Source organism: Stegodyphus dumicola, chromosome 5 (genome assembly GCF_044657685.1).
Source record: "Stegodyphus dumicola isolate Sdum_Otavi_A_Nest chromosome 5, ASM4465768v1".
Taxonomy (NCBI): Eukaryota; Metazoa; Arthropoda; class Arachnida; order Araneae; family Eresidae; genus Stegodyphus; species Stegodyphus dumicola.
Window position 1 is genome coordinate 86706624 of NC_140772.1, and position 23325 is coordinate 86729948.

General features: G+C 34.0%; 1 protein-coding gene across 4 annotated transcripts in view; it reads right to left on the reverse strand.

Annotated features, from left to right (window-relative positions):
- Nucleotides 1-23325, reverse strand: part of ninaC (STKc_myosinIII_N_like and MYSc_Myo21 domain-containing protein ninaC) — a 232689-nt gene that overhangs the window by 193767 nt on the left and 15597 nt on the right. For all 4 annotated transcript variants that reach the window (XM_085816858.1, XM_085816856.1, XM_085816857.1 and 1 more), the window contains exon 2: nt 427-599. In XM_085816858.1, the coding sequence (XP_085672984.1) occupies nt 427-599 (173 nt within the window). The remainder of the gene's footprint in view (nt 1-426; nt 600-23325) is intronic.

Consider the following 23325-nt stretch of genomic DNA (forward strand, 5'->3'; position numbering starts at 1 on the left):
AAGTAAAGGAAACATTTTTGGTAAATCAGACAGGGTTTGTCAAATGTTAACGTTTTTATACGCATAATTACATATTTTGAACATATTTTATCTTATGTATTTAATGTATCTTTATAATAACGAAATTTATCTTAAAACATTATTTCTTTGAGTTAATTCTAAAAACGTAATTGCTAACACGCTATAAAAATAAATACCAATCATAAAAGTTAGAAAGATTAAGAAATGTAATATATAATTAGGTAGACTGACATGTGCATTTTGTGCTGGCATATAATTTTCTACTGTAAAACTTCTACATGGATTTTTTGTAATATTTGTCTTAAATTTATAGATTCAGAAAAAGGAGCTTTAAAAATTTGTTCAAGAACAAATGATAATATTTTTAAGAATTATTATAGAAGCTGAAGAACAAAATCGACTTACCTCCATAACAAACCACAGCTGCTTTTTGGCATTTTTGGGTGAATGTAAATAAGTGCCGTGAAATTCCGGTACGAGAGGCTGACCACCAATCGATGAAAGAACTCTGAATTCCGATTCTATTTCCAACAGGTTTTCAGCAATGTTGTCTATTATTTTTACTGCAACTTTATTTCCTGAAATATCGAAAGAATGTTGTACTGTTCATCTCACATTTATGAGAGAAGCATTCACAAACTATAAATTTTTTTTTGAATTTTATACCCTGTAGAAGTTACGTTGTGTTGCTTTCGAAGCCGCGTATTGCATCTGATAAAAGAGAGAATAGTATTTTTCTCTCAGATAAAAGGGCAAAATAACTCGAGAAAGATAAAAGCTATTTCCAGAATATTGAATAATGTAAAAATAGTTAGTAGGCATGAAAAATTTATTTGTTGAAAATTCCTAGGCTCGTTTAGAAGAATTTAGAAATAATTTACCCTTTTACAGGCATCAAAAGGAATTTCATATCAAATTATGCATTGTTTTATTATATTTAACTTTAAAAGTTAGATTTGTACTTTATATATATTGTAAATATATATTTTAAAAGGAATAAATTAAAAACCTGATGCAAAAGGGATTAATTCTAAGCATAAAATACATGACTTTTATGAAAGAGAAAAATAAATGATTTTTTAGTTTAAGCTCGCTTTATATTTTCAGGAGAAGCTAAATTAATAATTGAATAACAAACTGAAAATTGAAAAGTAGAGGCAATTATCTAGTATTCTGATGGAATTAAAAATAAAAAAACAACAGGGTAATTAAATATTCTTATCGAAAATAATTTCCAATTTTAAGTAAGAAAATTAAAAATTTTCAAATTAAGATAATAGTGAAATTTGTATCCAGTTAAAGGTAAAATAATAAATCACATTCCATAACATGAATTAAAAATCACAAAAATGAGCAGCTATTCAATTACAACTCATGCCTAAGAGATCAAACGAGACTTTTTGTTACTAACTGTCATGAAATTTCTTTTCAATTAAATTTGTTCTTAAATGAAATAAATAAAATTAATTACCAAAATACCTCAATAAAATAATTCAATTTTGTATAAAATAAATAGAAAATTAATTAAACACTTTTCATGACAACTAGTAACTTAAGACGAGCACCTCTGAAAGTATAATTCTGAGACTGTAAATAACACCAACGAACATTACTGAAAATGAAGTTCTTTAAGGTGATTAATTTACAGTAAATGAAGATCTAAAGCCTTGATAGGTCGCTCTCCAAAATAACTGCTGTATTGTTATTTCACCTAACAGATATTCAAAATCTACTCATTCACTTTACTATCACATGAAAGATACTTATAACTATATATTATTTTGTTTGAGTAAAATTTAAAAAAAAAGTATTTGTTATTCTTAAATGCCATATATAAAGGTGGTTATTTTTCATTCTAGCAATATGTATAATCGTATACAAGTTTAGATTACAATAAAAATAATGTTTTTTTAGACAAACAATAAAAGAACATTTATAAAATAAAACTAAGATGAGTTTATTAAGTAAGTATTTTGATCAAATAAGAATATTAGGAATCTTATAAATGCTTCCAGAAAGTAACAGTGTATATACAGCACATAATTATGGATGTAAATATGAAATTAAAAAAAGTTTCAGATTCGTTTTTCTTAAAGATTTTTTTAACTGCTATAAAGAAGCAGATAATTTTTTTTCGAAGATCGAAGGTCAATATTTGTAAAATGATCGGTTCTAGAATCTTTCCGTAATGCTGGCAGTAAGCAAATTGGAAAACGAATCTACACATTCTTCTATAGCTTAAAGAATAGGGTTACTTTCGCGACTTTTGTGTCAGCAGGGAAATGTCAAATTCTCCAGAAAAGACTAATGAAGGTAAATAGAATTTCTATTGGGCGTAATAATCCGAGGCAGTTCTTTCTGTGAAGAAGCGGATTCAATTATCAAAGATGAGCATAGATTCTAGAATCTACTTATTCATCAGAGGACATAGTCCGTTCCCATAGTATATGAATCGTTTAAGAATTAAGGAGAATGGTCTCTGTTGATACAGTGCACCCGGAAATCCAGATCAATATGTTTTAGCTGTCCAATACACGAAATCTAATAATACGCGTATCCCAGCTAATGAGCACTGGGGAGCGTGGCTGGAGAATTATAAAGCCTCTTTTATACATGCCTTCGTGGTATAACGGTAGCATATTCAGGGCGTATTTAAGAGTAAGAGTTCCAGGTTCGAGTCCCAGCTAGGGCATTGCTCATTTCTCGTGTTTCATATTTTAGAAATCCTAATGACTCTAGAATAACTGACAGAAATGTAGAAGGGATCAGGAACATAATCCCAGTTCTTACTTATTTTGCATCAATTATTGACACAGATTCACTGCACGTAGTTGCAAATGACATATGCATGCACTTAGTTCTGCACTAGTTTCTTTTGGTTAAGGAATTAAGCTGTTTGCTTACATGGTTTTCAGAAAAGCTTCCATTCCTAACGTTTAACCTTAATAAAGTTGCTAACGATAAACTTCTATAGCGGACAAAATTCACTCTTCATTCCTCTTCTAGAGTATGGAACAATGGGATGTTGGTTCGCGGTATACATATAGAATGGTTACCAGAAATATATGTCAGTAAAGTACTGCGTCAATGAATGCAAAAAATGGAAATTTTTGTCGAATTCCGTCGTACTTGCTTCGAAAAGCTTCTAATCCGTTTCAAAGCAAAAGCCACCTCGAGCTACTGCGAAAAGAAATTGAAAACAGACTTTCTGTACAGATCACTCTCCAGGACAGGGAAACGCGAGCTAACTCGATGACTGTCACAATCTTTGGAGTATCTGATGCTGGTACTATTGAGGATATTGTAGAGACCTTCTCCACTTTAGCTCCAAATTTGGAGCGCTATATATCCGCGAACCCCACTTAAAAGATAATTATAATACCAGATAATTTTAGTAATTAATAGTAGTTTAGTAGAACAGATCATTTCAGTTTGGTTAGTAAACGTAAATCAGCGTCTCATTGAAGAGCTTTCGACGCACCGAAAGGTACAGTGGGTGGACAAAAATATGGAAACACCTTGTGAAATGCATGTTTGAAAAGAAAGATAGATTTTAATGAAATATGTAGGTGGCGCTGGAGTTTTTGACTACTGACGCCACCTATACAACTTCGTAAATGTGCTAAACAGTTCAGTTGTTGTCGGAGTACTGTTATGTGAGGTTGTCATTGCATTATGTCAGAGTTAACAGACTTCGAACGTGGGCAAATTGTTGGAGCACGTACGGTAGGTGCTTCTGTAAGCAAGGTAGCCGAGGTGTTTAGTGTTTCAAGAGGTACTTTATCGAAGATTTATTCCGCATATTTGAAAAGCGGAAAAACATCATCATCTGCTAAATCACAGCGCGGACGAAAGTGTGTCCTGAGTGATCGTGACAGACGATCATTAAGGGCAATTGTGACGAAAAATAAGAAGACCACAGCTGCAAAAGTTTACTGCTGAAATGAATGTTGTGTTACCGAACTCTGTGAGTACCAAAACAATTAGAAGGGAGCTTCATAAACAGGGAATTGTTGGCCGTGCTGCAATTGAGAAGCCACTCATCAGTGATGCTAATGCCCGTAACAGGAAAAAGTGGTGTTTAAGTCATAAAGGCTTGGACTATAGAGCAGTGGAAGCGAGTAATATGGTCTGACGAGTCTTCTTTCACATTGTTTCCCACTTCTGGCCGAGTTTACGTCTGGAGAACGCCATCTCAAGCCTATAATACAGACTGCTTGTTGCCAAGAGTGAAACATGGCGGAGGTTATGTTATGGTTTGGACAGCCATATCGTGGTTCTCTGCTAGCCCCATGATAACTGTGTCAGGGCACATGACTGACAAGACTTATGTGAACATTTTGGCCGATCAAGTTCATCCCATGGTACAAACTTTGTTCCCAGATGGTGATGGTGTCTTCCAAGACGACAAATCCCCTGTTCACACAGCTCACATTGTCCAGGACTGGTTTTCTGAGCACGAGGATGAGTTGTCCCATCTCCCCTGGCCAACACAGTCACCAGATCTGAATATTATCGAACCTTTGTGGTCTACATTGGAACGGAAAGTGCGTTCTCGTTATCCACCGCCAACATCGTTATCTGAACTTGCCACCGTTTTGCAGGAAGAATGGTATAATATTCCCTTGGCAAACATACAGGAACTGTATTTATCCATTCCGAGAAGACTGCAAGCTGTTTTGGATGCCAACGGGTTTTCTACACCATATTAAGCTAAGAAACATGTTTTTTTAAAGGTGTTTCCATATTTTTGTCCAACCCCTGTATATCTAGGGTTCTGCTCGTGCTTGTTTCGCCTATTTGACAGAGTAAACAAAGTTAATAGGTGTTAGAATGTTGGAAATCGGTCTGTTCTGTTCAAATAGCCTTGTCTGCCCCAAATGCTACAAGAATTACTGCAGAGGAAGCAGTAGTCAATCATTATTATGCTGCATTAATTGTGCGATTTCAAACTCTGATAAGAATACAAATTTTGACGCATGCTACAAGGTAAGTATTGTAAGATCTGTCTCTTAATTCCACATAAACTAAAGTAGATCCAACAATGAACCTGGCGAATTCTCGCACAGGCGTGAATGAAATACCAGTACAGAAGAAGGGTGCAAATAACCTTTTATTAATTCCAACTAATAATAGAAAGGCGCGATCTTCATGCGTTACAATAACACCATCAACTTGCAGTGAAACTTAAACGTAGAATATAAATCAATTCAAAGTCTAATTAGAATAGTGCTGGATTGCAGGCTAAAGTATGGCTAACCTTAGGTTGACTCAACAAAACCTAACAGGTATGAAAATTATTCGAAGCGGCTAATGGGTGTACTATCGAAACAGCGGGATAAGAACTTAAAGTGCGCTGGCTAGCTTAAAACACGCTCTGAATAATGTTATGTAGAGAATTTGTCTGATAGCGTTATAAAAACTATGTGAATGATTTTATGATTATGGAAATCTTAATTTTTATTTGATTATGAATTATTTATTTTAAGGCTTTAATTTGGGGAAAAACAGATGCTTCTGGAAATATTATTTAGTTTAAAAGAATATTATTTATTTTCCTCTATTTGCAAATCTTGTACAAACTTTTATTCATTGTGAAAGAAGCAGGGAAAAGTAGGCAATTTTTTGCCAAGTCATGATTTCGCGCGCTTTGTCCTTTAGAATGTTCGAGAAAGAATTTTCATTGTTAGTTGACCTTAAGAGAGGAAAGTACGTGACAGAAAGGTCAAAGGTTGCTACTTGTTTTTCAATGTAAGTCATTCAGGTTTTTGGCGATTGAGGGTCCGGTTGTTGGCTAAGTGAAGAAAGGCGCGCATGCGCGATCACCCTTATTTCCGCATTCAGGGGTTGAAAACGAAGATTTTGCCATAATTAAGGGGGCGATAAGTGAAGCCATAGTGGGAGCCCGCGTTTGTGAAGGAGAAGAAGGAAATTTGAGTTGGACACATTCTCTTTTGGACTCGCGCACTTACTGGTTGGCTGGACTTGTGGATGTTACTCTTGAAAACAGGTTGAAAAAGCGAGAGAGAAGATGTAAGTACGAAGAAAAATGTTTTCCCGGCGGGGAGCGGCAAATATGCTCCCCGGCCGCGTTTTGGTTAAGAGGCGAGACTCTCTTACTCTCTGACTCTTGGACTGACTCGCTGATTTTCGGGCTTGCTGGACTTACGGGCTTGCTGGACAAAATGTAATTACGAAGAGAGATGTTTTCCCGGCGGGGAGCGGCAAATATCCTCCCCAGCCGCGTTTGGTTAAGAGGCGAGACTCACTTACACTGACACTCACGCTTGGATTCGCTGACTTTCGGGCTGCTGGACTTGTGGACGTTGCTCTTGAAAACTGGCTTGAAGGAAATTCGAGTTGGATTCTCTCTCTTACTGACTGGCGGGTGGAACTTACTTGGGACGTTACTCGTGAAGCTTGCTCTTGGGATGAGTAAGAACAGGCGAGCCGTAATTGCCTAGAAAAAACGTTTCTGACCTGAGGCTGTAAACCCTCTTCCTTGCGGCGTGCTGGTAAAGAGGCGAAATTTGAACGAGTTACCTGCGTGTGACTTTCAGGACCAAGCGGATAGCCGTCCTGGGCAGCAGTGCTCCTGTTTCGGTTCTCCAGTGGGAATTGGCGCCGACCCTTTTAGAACCAGTGTCAAGATGAGCCCGGCCGACATCAACGCTTGATAAGATACGAGTCCTCCACTTCAAGATGTCCCCTAACAGATAAGTTATATATATATTTTTTTTGTGTGTTTATTCGATCCTCTCACGAAACTTCTCAATATAACACTGGTGCCGTGACCTCTGCTTAGTGAAGGATCGAATCGGTAACTCATTTTTTGAATTTATTATTTCGTATAACTTACTGTTTTAAGAAGGTGTTAAATTTTATGTGCTAGGATTAATTGGAGTTTTTGATTTGTGTTTGCTTATTTGTTAATACGAGAGTGATAAAGCTTGAAAATGTGTGTGAATTTCAGGAATTTTGGACTTTAACGTTAGGCAAACAGAATTGAACTTTAAAATTAGGAAAAATATATTTTTTTAATGTAGCAGAATAGGTACTGTACATTCTTACTGTTGAAAATCCTTGAGTGTTTAAGGATGTATACTTTTGATTTCTGATTTATGATACAAGATGGAAAATGAATTATTTCACGATAATCCTATGCTATTTGTATATCCTTGTAACAAGTTTCGAGTGCTTGTCTTTAAAAACTGGACTCATTTTTTGAGCACTTCTAAGAGAAAGAGATTAAAGACTCTAATTATTTTACTGAATGAGACAAGCCATAGCTATGCGTAGTTAGAAATTTTTTTTTTGTGTTTTTGCTGATTTTTTAACCTAGAATCTTGTGAAATGTGTAATTGTGAGGGGTAACGTTAGAGAAATTTTGATTTTTTTTTGAATTAATTGAATAATATTTTGTGAAATGTATGTAATGTTTTCATAATTATCTAGCGTAGTATATTATTGCTTTTTGATTTACAATGTTTTGATATGATTCCAGTATATTGTGTAATGTGTTAGAAAATTTAATTTAGTATTGAGCAATGAATTTTATAAGTTCTGAAGGCATAATGATACAAATGAATGAGTTAGAAAAATTGAAGATTTTTTTTTTCAATTGCAAAATTCTGTTTTAAAGTGAACATGGGTTAGATTTGAATTTTTGCCTGAGATCAGCAATAGTGATGTTTGCATATTTAATTTTTTTGATTGAATTCTTCAGCTTGAGTGAAGTTCTAATTAGTTTATTGAGTCAGAGTAATTGAGATTAATTATCTTCTGAGTTTTAAGTTTGTGAAGGGTTGTCATGTGAGAATTGGTTAAACAGTAGAAATGGAGTTACTCTTGTGAATTGTAGAAAGTGAATTTTAATGAGAATTTTGGTGACAACGGGAATTGGTTTTATGAAATTTTTGAAATAAGTTTGAGAAGATTAGTTACTTTTGCTCTGTACTCATGTGTGGGAATTTTCTGTTGATTACAAGTAGTTTGTCTTGAATTTGCTAGTGAATCGTAATAGATTTGATTTGAGTTATTGAATTTTCTTTCTTGGTTGGACTTGTTGCTGAATTTGGGGTTAATTCTTGTTTTGGCTTAAGTTTTGTATTTCAATTGGTAGTATCAAGATAGTTGTATCAGGTTTTTGTTTTGTTTTTTGGTGGTTACTGCCAAGGTCCGTAAAATGTAAGTTCTCTGATGTTTAGTTTCCGTGGAAGAATTGAGATTTCTGTGGTCATAGGAAAATAGAAGAATTTGAGTTATGGATTTCATTTGTGTGATTTTTAGGGATTTTTGAGTTACGAGTTATGAGTATTTATTTTTTTTAGTTTAGCACTTTTGAGAACTTTGCATTTGTTGCTTGCAGTTAGGTCTTGCGTGAAGTTGTAATGTCCTGAAAGCTCGTTTTCTTGTAAATACTTGCACTTCATGGTGGCACTTGACCTCTTACACCGGGGCAAACAGGAACTTGTTATCTGAGAAAACTATTGTTGTATCTTTTTCATTGTGTTGGTTCAGGATTGTAACGTTTCAGTCAGCGCACTTTTCTTTCCGGGATTAGAGATCTTATGTTCTCTTTCAACGTGTCTGGGGGTTTGCTTGATACGTAAAGTTTGAGTCTGTCATATTCATAATACAGCGCTTTTCTCAGCTTACATGGACATGGTAAAGAGTTACTTTGTTTCTTTTGTTTGGGTGGAGGTGTGCTGAAAGCTATTGCTTAGGTTACTATACAACGTTTTGAAAAAGTCTGATGCAGAATAGATCTCAGTTTTTGCCTACATTGGGGGGTTGTTTTTAACACTTTGTTGATTTGTGATATTTTATTTAGTGTTCTACTAACGTGCTTCAGTCCAGCTTTGATTGATTTCTTTGACTAGCTTGAAAATTTTTTTTGACTTAGTGGATTTTTAGAATTACTGAATTTTTTTTTTGTTGTTGTCTTATTAAGGGGACTTAAATATGGTGTTGTTACTCACTAGTGTTTACCGTGAGGTTTGAATTTTTAGCGACACTTCACTATTGCTGGTTGATTTTTTTTATTTTTTGGATTGATTTGAATTACAGTGAAATATTTTTGACTTGATATGGTTTAACATAATGATTATGTGTGTATTTGTTTAGGTATTGCAGTTTAAATTTTTTTTAAGTATCACTGATCTCATTGCTCATTTGAATTATGTACGAAATTTTTACAGTTTAATTGTATTTTCATTTTATGTGTATATGTGTATCTTGTAGTATCTGTAAATATTGGCCAAACGTTATTTTGTATATACATTAGGTTGTATTATTATTACTATTATTTTTGTGTGTTTTGGATAAAATTCTAATTGGTATTTGCACAGCGTATTCTGGATGCTATTTTCGGAATTGATTTTGGTTGAATTGAATTTTTGGACAATCACGTTTTCTTTCTTTCTGATTTTTTGTGTGGGGTATTTTCGGCTGGTTCCGAGGTTCCTTGTGTTGTAACATTCTTTTCTTTTCTAATGCTTGGCCCTGATCAGGCCGCTTCTGTTCTTAGACGTGACTGTTTGGGATTCAATCTTGGAAGTTATTCAATTTCGTAGTACTTAGGGGTCTTTAGTCTTTGTTTGAATACGTTCATGTGACATATTTTATTTGGAATTGTTTGAATTATTAGTGTGTTATTTTCTCAGGAATGTATTTTATGTATCTGCGGCGCGTTAATTATCTTATTTTTTATTCATTTCATTTTTTTTTGGTGTGAACAATTGGATTAGATTATTTCTTTCTTCGGGTGTGAGTATCCGAACACATTCAGTGGCTTATCTATCGTAAGGGAAAAATTGAAAGATAGTCTTCTTCAACTTTGAAAGAGTGATTGTTCTTCCTTGGTCGAAGGTGAGACGTAGGAGGGTGAAATCTGGTTTCTTCTAGGGTCAAGTTCCTCTACTAAGGAGTATTGTGGTGCTGAGTTCACATTCCGGGGTTGGTTGCTTTCATTTTCTCGCGTTGAAAGCTGCAGGGGGGAGTTGCTAACACAATGATTTCTAACTACAGGGTTTTCCCTCGCTTGCATTGACAACTCCGTACTCATTTAATGTACTCCATGATTGTGCTCAGCAGAAATTGTCACAATAGTAGAATGTGCTCGACCTCAGGTGAAATTGTTTACATTAATGGACTGAAAAGGAATGAATAGATAAATAAACGTTCAGAAATGTGGCCACACAGAGACTGCAACACTAATGTGATGCAATGAACTGAAAAAAAAAAAGAGAAATTCTTTTTGTCATTATTGATTGATCTTAGACATATTTTGTTTGTGATTAACGCCTTATTTTTATTTTTATTTTTGTATGTGTTCTGAGTATTTCTAGGTAATTAATTAAGTGATTTAATTGATGTTTTTGATTAATTATTTTTTATGATCTTCCTTGAGTATTTTAATTAGTAATTGCTTTGATTAATCTTGTTGTTTTACTTGCACATTTTGGACTTGAAATTTAATGTGTCAGTAACGTCACTGTTACCAAGGAGTCGTGTGAAATATTGTTACATTATGTTATCCTTTAGCCTTATTGCACAGTATGAGTCATGGTATTTCAAGAAGTGTCTGTCTGCTAAATCTTGGTAAACCAAAATTTAATTCCTTAGGGGAAAGGAATGTTATGTAGAGAATTTGTCTGATAGCGTTATAAAAACTATGTGAATGATTTTATGATTATGGAAATCTTAATTTTTATTTGATTATGAATTATTTATTTTAAGGCTTTAATTTGGGAAAAAACAGATGCTTCTGGAAATATTACTTAGTTTAAAAGAATATTATTTATTTTCCTCTATTTGCAAATCTTGTACAAACTTTTATTCATTGTGAAAGAAGCAGGGAAAGGTAGGCAATTTTTTGCCAAGTCATGATTTCGCGCGCTTTGTCCTTTAGAATGTTCGAGAAAGAATTTTCATTGTTAGTTGACCTTAAGAGAGGAAAGTACGTGACAGAAAGGTCAAAGGTTGCTACTTGTTTTTCAATGTAAGTCATTCAGGTTTTTGGCGATTGAGGGTCCGGTTGTTGGCTAAGTGAAGAAAGGCGCGCATGCGCGATCACCCTTATTTCCGCATTCAGGGGTTGAAAACGAAGATTTTGCCATAATTAAGGGGGCGATAAGTGAAGCCATAGTGGGAGCCCGCGTTTGTGAAGGAGAAGAAGGAAATTTGAGTTGGACACATTCTCTTTTGGACTCGCGCACTTACTGGTTGGCTGGACTTGTGGATGTTACTCTTGAAAACAGGTTGAAAAAGCGAGAGAGAAGATGTAAGTACGAAGAAAAATGTTTTCCCGGCGGGGAGCGGCAAATATGCTCCCCGGCCGCGTTTTGGTTAAGAGGCGAGACTCTCTTACTCTCTGACTCTTGGACTGACTCGCTGATTTTCGGGCTTGCTGGACTTACGGGCTTGCTGGACAAAATGTAATTACGAAGAGAGATGTTTTCCCGGCGGGGAGCGGCAAATATGCTCCCCGGCCGCGTTTGGTTAAGAGGCGAGACTCACCTACACTGACACTCACGCTTGGACTCGCTGACTTTCGGGCTGCTGGAATTGTGGACGTTGCTCTTGAAAACTGGCTTGAAGGAAATTCGAGTTGGATTCTCTCTCTTACTGACTGGCGGGTGGAACTTACTTGGGACGTTACTCGTGAAGCTTGCTCTTGGGATGAGTAAGAACAGGCGAGCCGTAATTGCCTAGAAAAAACGTTTCTGACCTGAGGCTGTAAACCCTCTTCCTTGCGGCGTGCTGGTAAAGAGGCGAAATTTGAACAAGTTACCTGCGTGTGACTTTCAGGACCAAGCGGATAGCCGTCCTGGGCAGCAGTGCTCCTGTTTCGGTTCTCCAGTGGGAATTGGCGCCGACCCTTTTAGAACCAGTGTCAAGATGAGCCCGGCCGACATCAACGCTTGATAAGATACGAGTCCTCCACTTCAAGATGTCCCCTCAAGATAAGTTTTTTTTTGGTGTGTTTGAACTTTAGGCAAGCTTTTCAAAAAACGTCCTTAGCAGTAAAAAACAACGTCGAATCTAAAATTTAACTCTCATGCCTTAAATTGCTTCCCTTTCCTTTCTTTTAAATTACCAGACAAACCTTAAGTTTTTTTTTTATGAATTAAAATGAAAAGACTCTCAGATGAGGTTAAGATTTTTCTTATTGTGATGTAATTGAATAAACTGATATTTAATCTGGAACTTCTTACAATATGTTTTCTTTATATATTTAATATATTTTTTCCTATATTTCTTGTATATGTTTTTCTTATGTTTCGATCCTCTCACGGCGCGGTCCCGGGATGCATTTTTTTCACAACGCAAAAATGCTGTACACGTTTCACTATACGATCACTACCTTTCACGGCAAGTAGTTTCATATTTAACATTTAACAATATAGGAATTTCAGATATAACATGGTACCCTGAAGTAAAGCTATTTAACCTTGGTGTCGAAACACTCTCATAACAATAAACTCAGATATTCACACGTTTAAATACTTACTTCACGTAACTTCAAATATACCCCATGGCGAGGAAACGTGAGGCGAAGTTGAGGAGTTCAGAAAAGGTACCAAACTTAAAGTAATTTGTTATGCAAAATAAGGGAAACCCTACAGTGTAACGTAATGTTTTGCTTACCTAGTAGTTCTTCAGCAGCTCAAAGAGGGCAAGAGCAGGGCGTAGGTTTTACTTCAGATACACTAAGCAGCTTCTTGTCTAGCATGGCCTGTCTACAAAGCAGTCTTTAGCGAGCTCATCCAGAGACTTGGAAGTTTTCTTAACTTTTGATTAATTACGATGCTACAATAATGTTACAACAGAAACCATATGTCAAAGACAGTTTAACAGGATTCTCGTCTGCCTGGAAATTATTTCAATGAAGCACTGGACATATGGATATAAATATTTAACCTTCGTTTTGTTTCCTGGTTCAGATCTGAGAATTATTTTAGACCAACTCTGAGAATTGCTTTAGATCGACTTTAAACATTTTGCTAGCTAAATGTTCCCGCGCATTGTAGGAAGCGTTTAACCAAAGCTTGATAGGATTTTGCTTTGCCAATTTCTGGTGTTAAAACACTTTAAATGTTGCTTTATATTTTATGCTAGAAGAAGTTTCGCAACCAGCGGAGATTGTAAGCACTAGTTGTAAAAAATAAAATGAGTTTAAGTTTTAATAAAAATGTTGTTTAAACCTTCTCTCGCGTCACAATTGGTTTCATCAGACAGAAGGGATAAGTAGTTTCCAATAGTATTGCAAAAAAACGTAACAAAATTTTTAGGTATGTGATGTATAGGCTAGTAAATGGGAGAGATAGTTGCAGTTATTAATATTGTTGGGGAATTGCCTTGCTTTGCAATTTACTTTTAACTTTAGATGCTTTATATTTTACTTCAATTCTGCAGCTATAGCACAGAACGGGTGTAAAAAATTAGTTTTTAATTTTTGCCTCTTATTAAGTTTCTTTATGTACTTTTAAGTAAGGTATGCTCAAATTTATTAGGACACAATATTCAAATGATAAAGCATGTACATGAACAACCTTTAAAAAGTATTTCTAAACTGTAATAAAAAAAAAAAAACAAATTTTCAAAAATACAGTTTTAGTGGAATGCAAAAACTATATTTGTGCATCTGATGTAAACACACTGAACCAAATTATCGAGTCTGATATTATCACTTTTTAGTCTTTATGCACACTGCTTTTAAGGATAAAAGTAAAGATGGAAAATCAATTTCACGCACAGAAACTCCATTTCAGAATTAGTCAACTATCAGCAATGTTCTCTCAAACATTAGACATGATTACACGTGCATGGCTTTAGTAGTATTTGCTTTCATATTCACAGTCAATGCTGGTATTTTATTATTCTTTATTAATAGCTAAACAGTAAAACATAGTGAAATTTGGAATATATAAATCATAGTAAATTATTTATTGCATTACTACAGCCTACTATCCATGAAGACCATAACACAAACATCGCACAACATTAACAAGAACGGCGCCATATTGCTTGTTTGAAAAACTTCTGAGAGCGGGAGAGGGAGGGAGGGGAATTTGTTTCCTCACGTCAGCGTTAAAAATAGTTTTGCGATTGTGAATGAACAATGTTTGGTCGCGTTAAAGACATAATGGTTGATACCGGTGTTTATTTGTAATATCAGAATTGTAAGTGCGTATGTGTGTGTATTCAGAGAATCAACTCGTGGCAAAAACAACCTCCCTAAGATGACCGCCTCTGAAAGAGACCAATATTTGCGAAAACATAAGTATATTTTGGTATTGAAAATTCCCTCTGTAAGACGACCATTCACAAAGAAAAAAAAATTCTGCAAGTGTGATTCGTCGCCTTAGAGAGAATGATTTCGTAGAGGCAACCTCCCTAAGACGACCACCTCTAAAAGATAAACGTATTTCTGAGAACATGAGTATATATTGGTATTGAGCATCAGCTCTCTAAAGCGACCACTTGCAAAAATGCATTTTTATTTGCCTTTGGTCGCCCTAGAGAAACCTCGTTGTGTGTGGTGTATATGATTACTATTATTGTGTGGTGTATATGATTACTGTTACAAAAGTTTTTTAAAAATCAAATTAATAAGCATATTTGGAAAAAAAACCCTCTCTAAACCTAATAGAACAACCACCTGTGTTTCCAGGTTACTCTGATGGTCTTAAAGAGATCATATTTTCATTCTATTAATTTTATTGTTCACAAGAAGTCTATCACAAGAAAATTAGCATAAACCCATATAAACCAACAGAAGATTTATTTATATTGATACTAGTAAGAAAACTAGTAAAAGTCAATATAAACCAATACAAACCAGTAGAAAGTTCTGACATTGAATGTTGGTTGTATGGGTGTAAATTGATACCAGTAAGAAAATCCCACAGAGATCAATATAAACCTGTAAAAGTCAGTAGAGACCAACAAAATTCTATAGATACCGGTAGAAAGTTTTGCTGGTCTCTAAGAGCCATTTTGAAATCAGTAAGAAAAACCCATGGAGACCAATAGAAACCAGTAAAAGTCAATAGAAACACATAGAATTTTATGGGTACCCATAAAAAGATTTACCGGTTTCTTTGGGGTATTTTAGCAGGGTATATATATATATATATATATATATATATAGTCTATATATAACGAATCCACTAATCTAGCCATACATAATAGTAAAAGGTCAGTTGCTAATATTCTGTAGATAGGAAACATAACAAGAATTGGCGACAGAGCTTATCTGGCAACTTTCTAAGTTTTCAAAATGCAGTTTGAAACTTGTCACGAAACTGTGCGCAACGAAAGTGTAAAACATTGAAGGAAGAGATAAAAAGCAAAAGTTGTCTCTTTTAGCTCTCAATACGCAGTAATGTAACACTTAAAGTTAAATAGAATTGATGGAAATTTAATGTTTGGAAAATTAGGTAAGGATGCAAATAAGTTTGGTAATTATTTTACTGTATAAAGATGTCTCATACTGTAGTCATATTAGCGTAGTACAAAGACATTTACATACAAAGACATAGTATTAAGAGTACACATTTTACGTAATAATAAATACGTTGACTATGGGTTGAATGCATAGTAGACATGAGATGCAGTAAAAAGGATCAAAGTACTAATCTGTTTTACAGCTGGTTGCAAGGCGCAGCTGATTACAGTCTAGCATAAACCCAGCATAAACCACTGAATATAGTTAATTTGACATAGAATTCAAATTACAGTGAGTGGAAAGGCTGAAAAGAAATTTTAGTGTCTCTCTCTTCTAATAATGTAAATAAATATAAGCTATTTTACATCTTCATTTTTCCCTTTCCTTTTGAATATTTTCTGTATAAATATTGCTTTCAAATGTATAAATATTGCTACGATAGAATTTTACTGTTTCTACTAATGTATTCTTCTGTCGAGTTTCTTTTTTCCAGATTCATTATTTGACGGAAAAATTGTGAATGGAATTTTAAATGCATTATCTGATTTGATTTTAGGATTAGTCTATTCAGTTGATAAGATGATGACCTCTTCTACTACTTTGACAATTGTTATTTTCCATAGGCCTTTCATTTTCTTTAAAATCTCAGAAATCAGATATTTATATCTCCAATAAATGCATAGCTCAGAATTTGAAGTCTTATCCACTATCTCCTTTTTTTTAGACTTTAGGATTCAGATTTGATTATAAATTAAACTAAAGTTTTCTGCAGCTTGGAAAAATAAAAAAGAATAAAATAATGAGAGCAATTTGCATTGCAAGAAATAAATATTATATAATATCTATAAGCGCCAAGAGTTTGATCATAATTTATAGCAAAGGTATTAATATTAGAGTCTTGTCCTCCCAAAAGGATATATTGCAATGTTTCTCAAGAAAGACCTTTGTGCAAATGCTTTTTTGACTTACGGCTATCGAAAGAAATGAATTCGCAAATTGAGTAAAATATGCCAGAATGTTTGCCTTTGAAGACTAAAAGCTTTTTATCTGTTTATTTTTGCTTTCATCCTGAGAAAGTTTGCAGCTAACTTTATAACCTTTTGAGGATGTAAAACAGGGGTCAGCAACCTTGTAGCGGTGGTGTGCCAAAACAATCTGCCGGTTTGATTTAGAATGCCGCACAGTAGGGAATATTTGAAACAATTGGATTCCCGCGGCAATGCGTTCAGAGATTGGATTTGGATTATTCAGTTATGGCAAAGCACACGAGGGCTATCTGCCTAAGGGGAGTGATGCCTTTCGTGGAGGACTTTCTAAGGGAAACTGGCTCGTATACACGTTACACATGGGGAAAACCACGAAAACGCGCATGCAGCCAGCCCGTTCGCGGGATTCGAACCTCAGACCGAACTACCAGTGTTCAGCGTCTTTATCGCTCGGCCGCTGGTGGGCCGTGCAGAGATTGGAAAAGGAGGATAAGAATTAAGATTTAGAATTTCATTATATATTAGTTATACATCATTTAAAGATATTTATTAATACAAAACTAGTTAAACAGCATAAACTATAACTATTCCATCAACATAAATAAAAAATTTACATTATACATACATTATGTATTATGTGCCTTTTAAAATATTTGTTAAAATAAAAAATAAACGATATAAAATATAAGTATTCCTTCAGTATAGTTAAATAAAAAATTACAATTTTAATGCGAACCTTGTCCCTGTGCTGCTCTACTTAATATCGCAGTATCCAGGATATGATTTGTGACTTTCAGTTTGACATTTGATTCTGAATTTTCAGTTGTTAAACAATTTCTTTGTGGACACAAAATATGTTTCACATCAGAAAAGATTTGTTCACACAGATATTTGGAATCAAAAGCGGAAAACAAAGTACATGTAATTTCCTTTAAACAATTAAATCTCTTCGGAACTGATATCCAACAATTTAAAACAGCTGTCGATTTATCATCAGAGTTATCTTTAAGATTGTTTTTAATATGTTATAAATTTTGCTTTCTTTAATTTTAAAGATGTTAGTTTAATAAATTCCATACCAAAATTATCAATTTCCATCCATTCAAAAACTGAGAAAGCGGATACTAGTATTAATACTACGGAAAAATATATTTAATGTTGTAACGAAACCTTCCCACTACTCAAAACGTTCAAACACTGTTTGACCTTTTCCTTGCAATTCTTAGTTCATTGAGATATTTAGTTATATCAGTCAGAAACATTAATTTGCATAACCATTTTTTATCGTTCAATTCGGAGAAATGTTAGTTCTTCTCATTAAGAAAACCTTTTATGTGTTTCGGGCATGACACATACTTATTTAAGACATTACCTAAGCCAATGGACACTGTATTCTGATGGCTGTATAAGAAGAGATCCACATATCCGCTTTCCATTTCTTCTAAAAGAGGTTTAAATTGCATAATTAATAATGAAGAACTAGACACTATGAAATTAGCTATTTTGACAACAGTGTTCATTTTAGAAATTAAGTTCTGGAAAGAAAATTTGGACATTAAACGTTCCTAATGGCACAGAAAAGAGAGACAGGGTCATTTACCTTTACCTGTTAAATTTGTAGACTGGTGTAGAATAAACTATATTTTTTTTATCCGAAATAAGTTCAAGTTCAATTAAGTACAAACTGTAAGTTCATTGAAATACAGAGGGAGAATTTTTGATAAACCACTAAAATTATTAGAAATCAGACAATGCACAAACATTCCAAACGTTTGCTCATTTATATTATTAGAAAGCATTTAACTGCTAAATCAATGTAAACAGAATATTAAAAATATACCAATCTAATTATATTTAGCGATGCAATGATGTTTCGGATATTTTGCGAAATTTAAGATTTTTTTCCGAAAGTTGGCTGTTGCTGATCAAATTCTTCAGCAAATTCGCCATTGGCATTAAAAACTCTATATGTAACCCATTTATAAATTATGTTTGAAATGCTAGCTGTTAATTCGTTGACTATTATTTCTTCTATATGAGTAGAATAGTATATAATTTTTGTGAAAAAAATAAGGATTCAATTGTGTGTTCCTTTATAACACTTAATTCAATGAATACTGATCGGACTATCAGTTTGTACAAGTATATATGTAATAAAATCCCTATTTAACCGTTATCCTGAATTATCGAGAATAAATTGGAGGTTATATTATTTATATAACAAGTTTAATATTATATATGACATGTATTAACAATATTCTGAAGTTCCAATTTATATTCGCCAATTATCTAGTTATTTTACATTTTAAAAGCATCCATGACAGGAAATATTATTCTTTTATAAATGGTTTTGAAACCAAAAATCCAAACAACAAAAGAATGTGGCAAACGCACAGAAATATATTAAAATCTTCTTGGTCCACTTCAGATTTTAAGTATCTTTTTATACATTCTGGTATTCTTTGTTTTAGAAGAGAAATTTCGCTCGTATTTCCCTCATCTTGCATTCTGTTTCGAATAGATTGGCTTGATATTTAATATTTGCTTGTCACAATTTTTTTCACTCAGAAGAAATTCTTGAATGTCTCATCATGTAATCTATAATGCTCAAGACTTTCAGAGCAACAAATCTACCATGCAGTTAACTAACTGTTTCCAACGCGTCTTGCTTTTGTTTTTCTGCCCTAGGAAGAGGAAATCTCAATTTGCGAAACGAATGTGGTTTATTAAATCATCCCAGCTTTGAAAACAAATTCGATAGCCTGCAAAATATTAACTTTAAGCCAGCTGGCATTATTAAGAAATCCACTGCTAAATCGGGGAACATTTGATATTAGTTTTCTGTGTTTCAGACTAAATCAATGTTAAGAAGCATTTAACTGAAAATACCGCTAAATTATATGGATCAAAATCAGATTTTAAAATACACATATTAAAAGTAACCGAAGATACATCATACAAAAGTTCACAAAGAAGCTAGAATAAATTAAGGTATGCGTGATATTCTATATAAAATATATAAGGTGCAATAATCGATAAAATTGCCTAAAAACATCATAAAAATCTACAAAACAAGGCTGCAAAAACTAAAGAATCATTATGTAAGGCAATAAACACTCGAATATTTAAAAACAGATTTATCGAAAAACTAGGTAATAAATTATCAAATGAAAGCTTTATCCAATCTACAGAAAGTAAACACGTGGTGAACGTTTGCGAAACAAAGCTAAATGTACATTGTTGTGAAGAAGACCACAAACAGCAAAATAACAAAAAGCATGGTATAAAATAAAAGATTTAATTAAAAAAGATGCTGATTAGTCAGTTGAGTAAAGTGGACGCATAAAATAACAGATGAAATCCTAGGATCTGGTGTTTCATGTAACAGGAGTGTATAAAAAAATGTAAAAATGAATGTTAGAATGAAATATGATTAAGTAATTAGAAGAAAAGTAACAGTGTCCAAACATTCTTCTTGAAACAACTTTAAGCATTTATCAAAACCGAAAATGATATATTTTCGAAACAGAAAGTGGTCAAATAAAAGGAATAGGGGGAAGGAAATAGCGTCAAATAAAAATAGCAATCAGTCGTAAATAATTTGACTGTAAATAAAATAATAATTGTAAATAAAATTTGTAAATAATAAAAAGAATGAATATAAGGAAAACATAGGAGCAAAATGAAAGTTATCTTCCTTTTTAAAATAACATATTTGGATTATTTATTGCACTTTTTGTAATTCCTGGCTGACTACCATATACCGGGTGGCCATAATTAAACTGACAGTGCTCACAGTATTCTGTAGCGCGATCTATTTGCGAGATTGACGCCACATTTTGTAGGAAGATTAAACAAGACGGGGTACGAAGGGTTCCGCGAAAAAAAAAAAAATAGTTCCAAAAGTCACCGCTAGGGGAATATTTGGCGCTGTGTAATAGAAAATAGAGTGTTAACAAATGCAAATTAATACGGAATAAAATTACCTTTTATTATGGTTATGCCTTATGGAATATGGATATGCCTTACAGTACGGTATGGAAAATCTTACGAAAGATTATCAACTTCTATCCGTACAAGATCAGCCGTGTACAGGAGTTACTGTACCCCGACCATAATAACCGATTGGCTTTTGCTCTCACCTTTCTTGCCAGAATGGAGGTGGATGATGCTTGGCCGTGGAAAATCTTATGGGAAGACGAGGTCCACTTTTACCTGAATGGAACTGTGAATACCCAGAACTGCCGAATTTGGGATGACAAATCACCGCATGCAGTCACAGCAATTCCCTTACATTCACGAAAGGTAACTGTTTGTTGTGGGTTCACAGCGGAATTTATCGTAGGTCCATTCTTCTATGAGAACATTACCCCGACAGGACCGGAAACCTGTTCTGTTACCGGAGAGAAATATCGCTACATGTTGAACAGCTTTGTCATTCCGGCACTTCAGCAAAGACAATGCCTGGGGGAAATCATTTTCATGCAAGATGGAGCCCCTCCACACGTTGCAGTACGGGTGCAACAGATGCTACTACAGAAATTCACAACAGAGAGAGTCATTAGCCCCTACCTTCCAACTGCATGGCCACCTCGGTCGCCTGATCTTACCCCATGTGACTTCTGGTTATGGGGTTACCTTAAGTCCAAGGTCTATCAAGGAGTGGTCCAGGACCTGGCTACGTTGAAGGATAACATATCAAGGACTGTACGGGAGATTCATGCAGACATGTTACTTTCTGCTGTTGTGCATACTGTGCACAGAATGCAATATGTGGTCCACAACAACGGCAGCCACATTGAACCGCATTTGAATGCAAAATAAAAGGTAATTTCCGTATTGATTTGCATTTGTTAATACTCTATTTTCCAATACACAGCGAAAAATATATTGCCCTAGTGGTGACTTTTGGAACTAATTTTTTTTTTTTCGCGGAATCCTTCGTTCCCCGTCTTGTTTAATCTTCCTACAAAGTTCCTACAAATTGTGGCGTCATTCTCGCAAATAGATCGCGCTACAGAACACTGTGAGCACTGTCAGTTTAATTATGGCCACCCGTTATTATTAATTTTCGATTATGATATTCTTTTTTCACTCATTACAATAAACCTTTTATTAGAAGCGACTTTTAATTAGCTCCAGAAGTGCGTGTTTCTAATAATTTAATGACTTAAAAATTGTTTCTATACATGTATTGCCAGCAAAACATTTTTTAAAAGAAAGAAAAGCTCTATATTTTGTAGGATTTAGTTCAAAACTAACAACTTTTACGGTGAAATCATTCGTAAGCTACCCTCTTCTTTATACGGTCACATTTGAAAATAAGCAGATGTTTTTGAAAAACTAATTAAATAACTACTGTAGTGCAAGAAGAGTTTTGCTATTCTAAGGAAGAATAGTTTTGCTATTCTATCATCTCCGCAGAAGTCTGAAATTATCTGGCATTGGACATATCGTCTTAGAGAGATACACTTATAATTAGGAAATTAATTTACTTAAATAAGTTCAAAGCTCATTAATATGTTGATATGAAAACGATCTGCAGTGTTGTAGGAAATGAAAGGCAAAGAGATAAAGATGAGATTAAAATTCTTAAATTACGAAAGATTCTTCGCTTGCCATTGGTAAGCGGATTTCCGACTTTATTATAAATTCAAAGCAACTTGAGGAATTTCATTATTATGTCAATATATGTATTTAAAAGTGTTTTATAATTATTGACATTTAAAATTTGGAATGCAATGGTAGTTATGTTTCTTAAAAAAATTTCATAAAAGTAATACTGTATTGAAAGTACAGGGTGACTTCACAAAAACTGGCCCGAAAAATGCGTTAATTCTGAGACTTAATTTATTCTTGCTAATTAACAGAAATGCTTTCGCTACAGAATCAATTTCCTGCCCTTTTATCAGCAAGGTTTTCATTGCATATTTTTCTGGAGGGTTTTACAAGACCCTCCAGAAAATATTCATCCATTCTTAAAATATTCAGCAAATAGTTCAGTACATAGTTTTCACAAACTCATAAACAAATTCGTGTTGTTTCATCGTTAGCTTTATTTTGTGCTGCTCTCAGTTGGTCACTAAATAATACCTATTTCAATTTCTAATGATCTCTTTTACATTTAGACTACGTTTTCACAAAGCTCCAAAAACAATTTTCCGTGACAGTTTAATTGTGGTCACATTGCATTACATCTTACTGTTTTAAAGACAAAATTACTGAACCAACTGCAAATGTCTAAAAATGTTTGCTTGAGTGTGCATGCTAATAAAAGGGTTATCAGCTTGTTAATTATGCGCTAGATCGTCAAAATATATTTTTATTATGGATGGAAAGATAGTCGTATAGAAAAATAACCTCTAAATTAAAATATGGTAAAATGTTTTCAATATATCAACAACAATGTATTGTTGATAGCAAACACAATGAAAAACTTAGATAACTAAATTTAGCAAAGCATTTAAAGATGTTATTGTTTATGCGGGTTCGAGAACACTTGAATTAGCCTGCAGCAATATAAAAAAATGCATACAAACCTGACCGATATATCTTTAGAGCTCTGAACGTTCGACTTCGCCAATTTTAAAAACATATTATTTACAAATTATATAGCCACTTACTGGCATAGGATTTGTTAAATGTTTTATTGTCCTGCTATTTTATATATTTTTCAAAGTCTCCTACAACAATTATGTAGATATAAAAAATGCCCTCATTTATTACTGTAATAAGGAATCCAATTTTATGCTACCATACTGTTCTTGAAAACAAATATATAGTTAAAAATAAAAGTGTTAATTTTAAAGTAAATATGTCGGACTTAAAGGAAAGATATGCGTTATAAAATGCAATCCTTCCTGT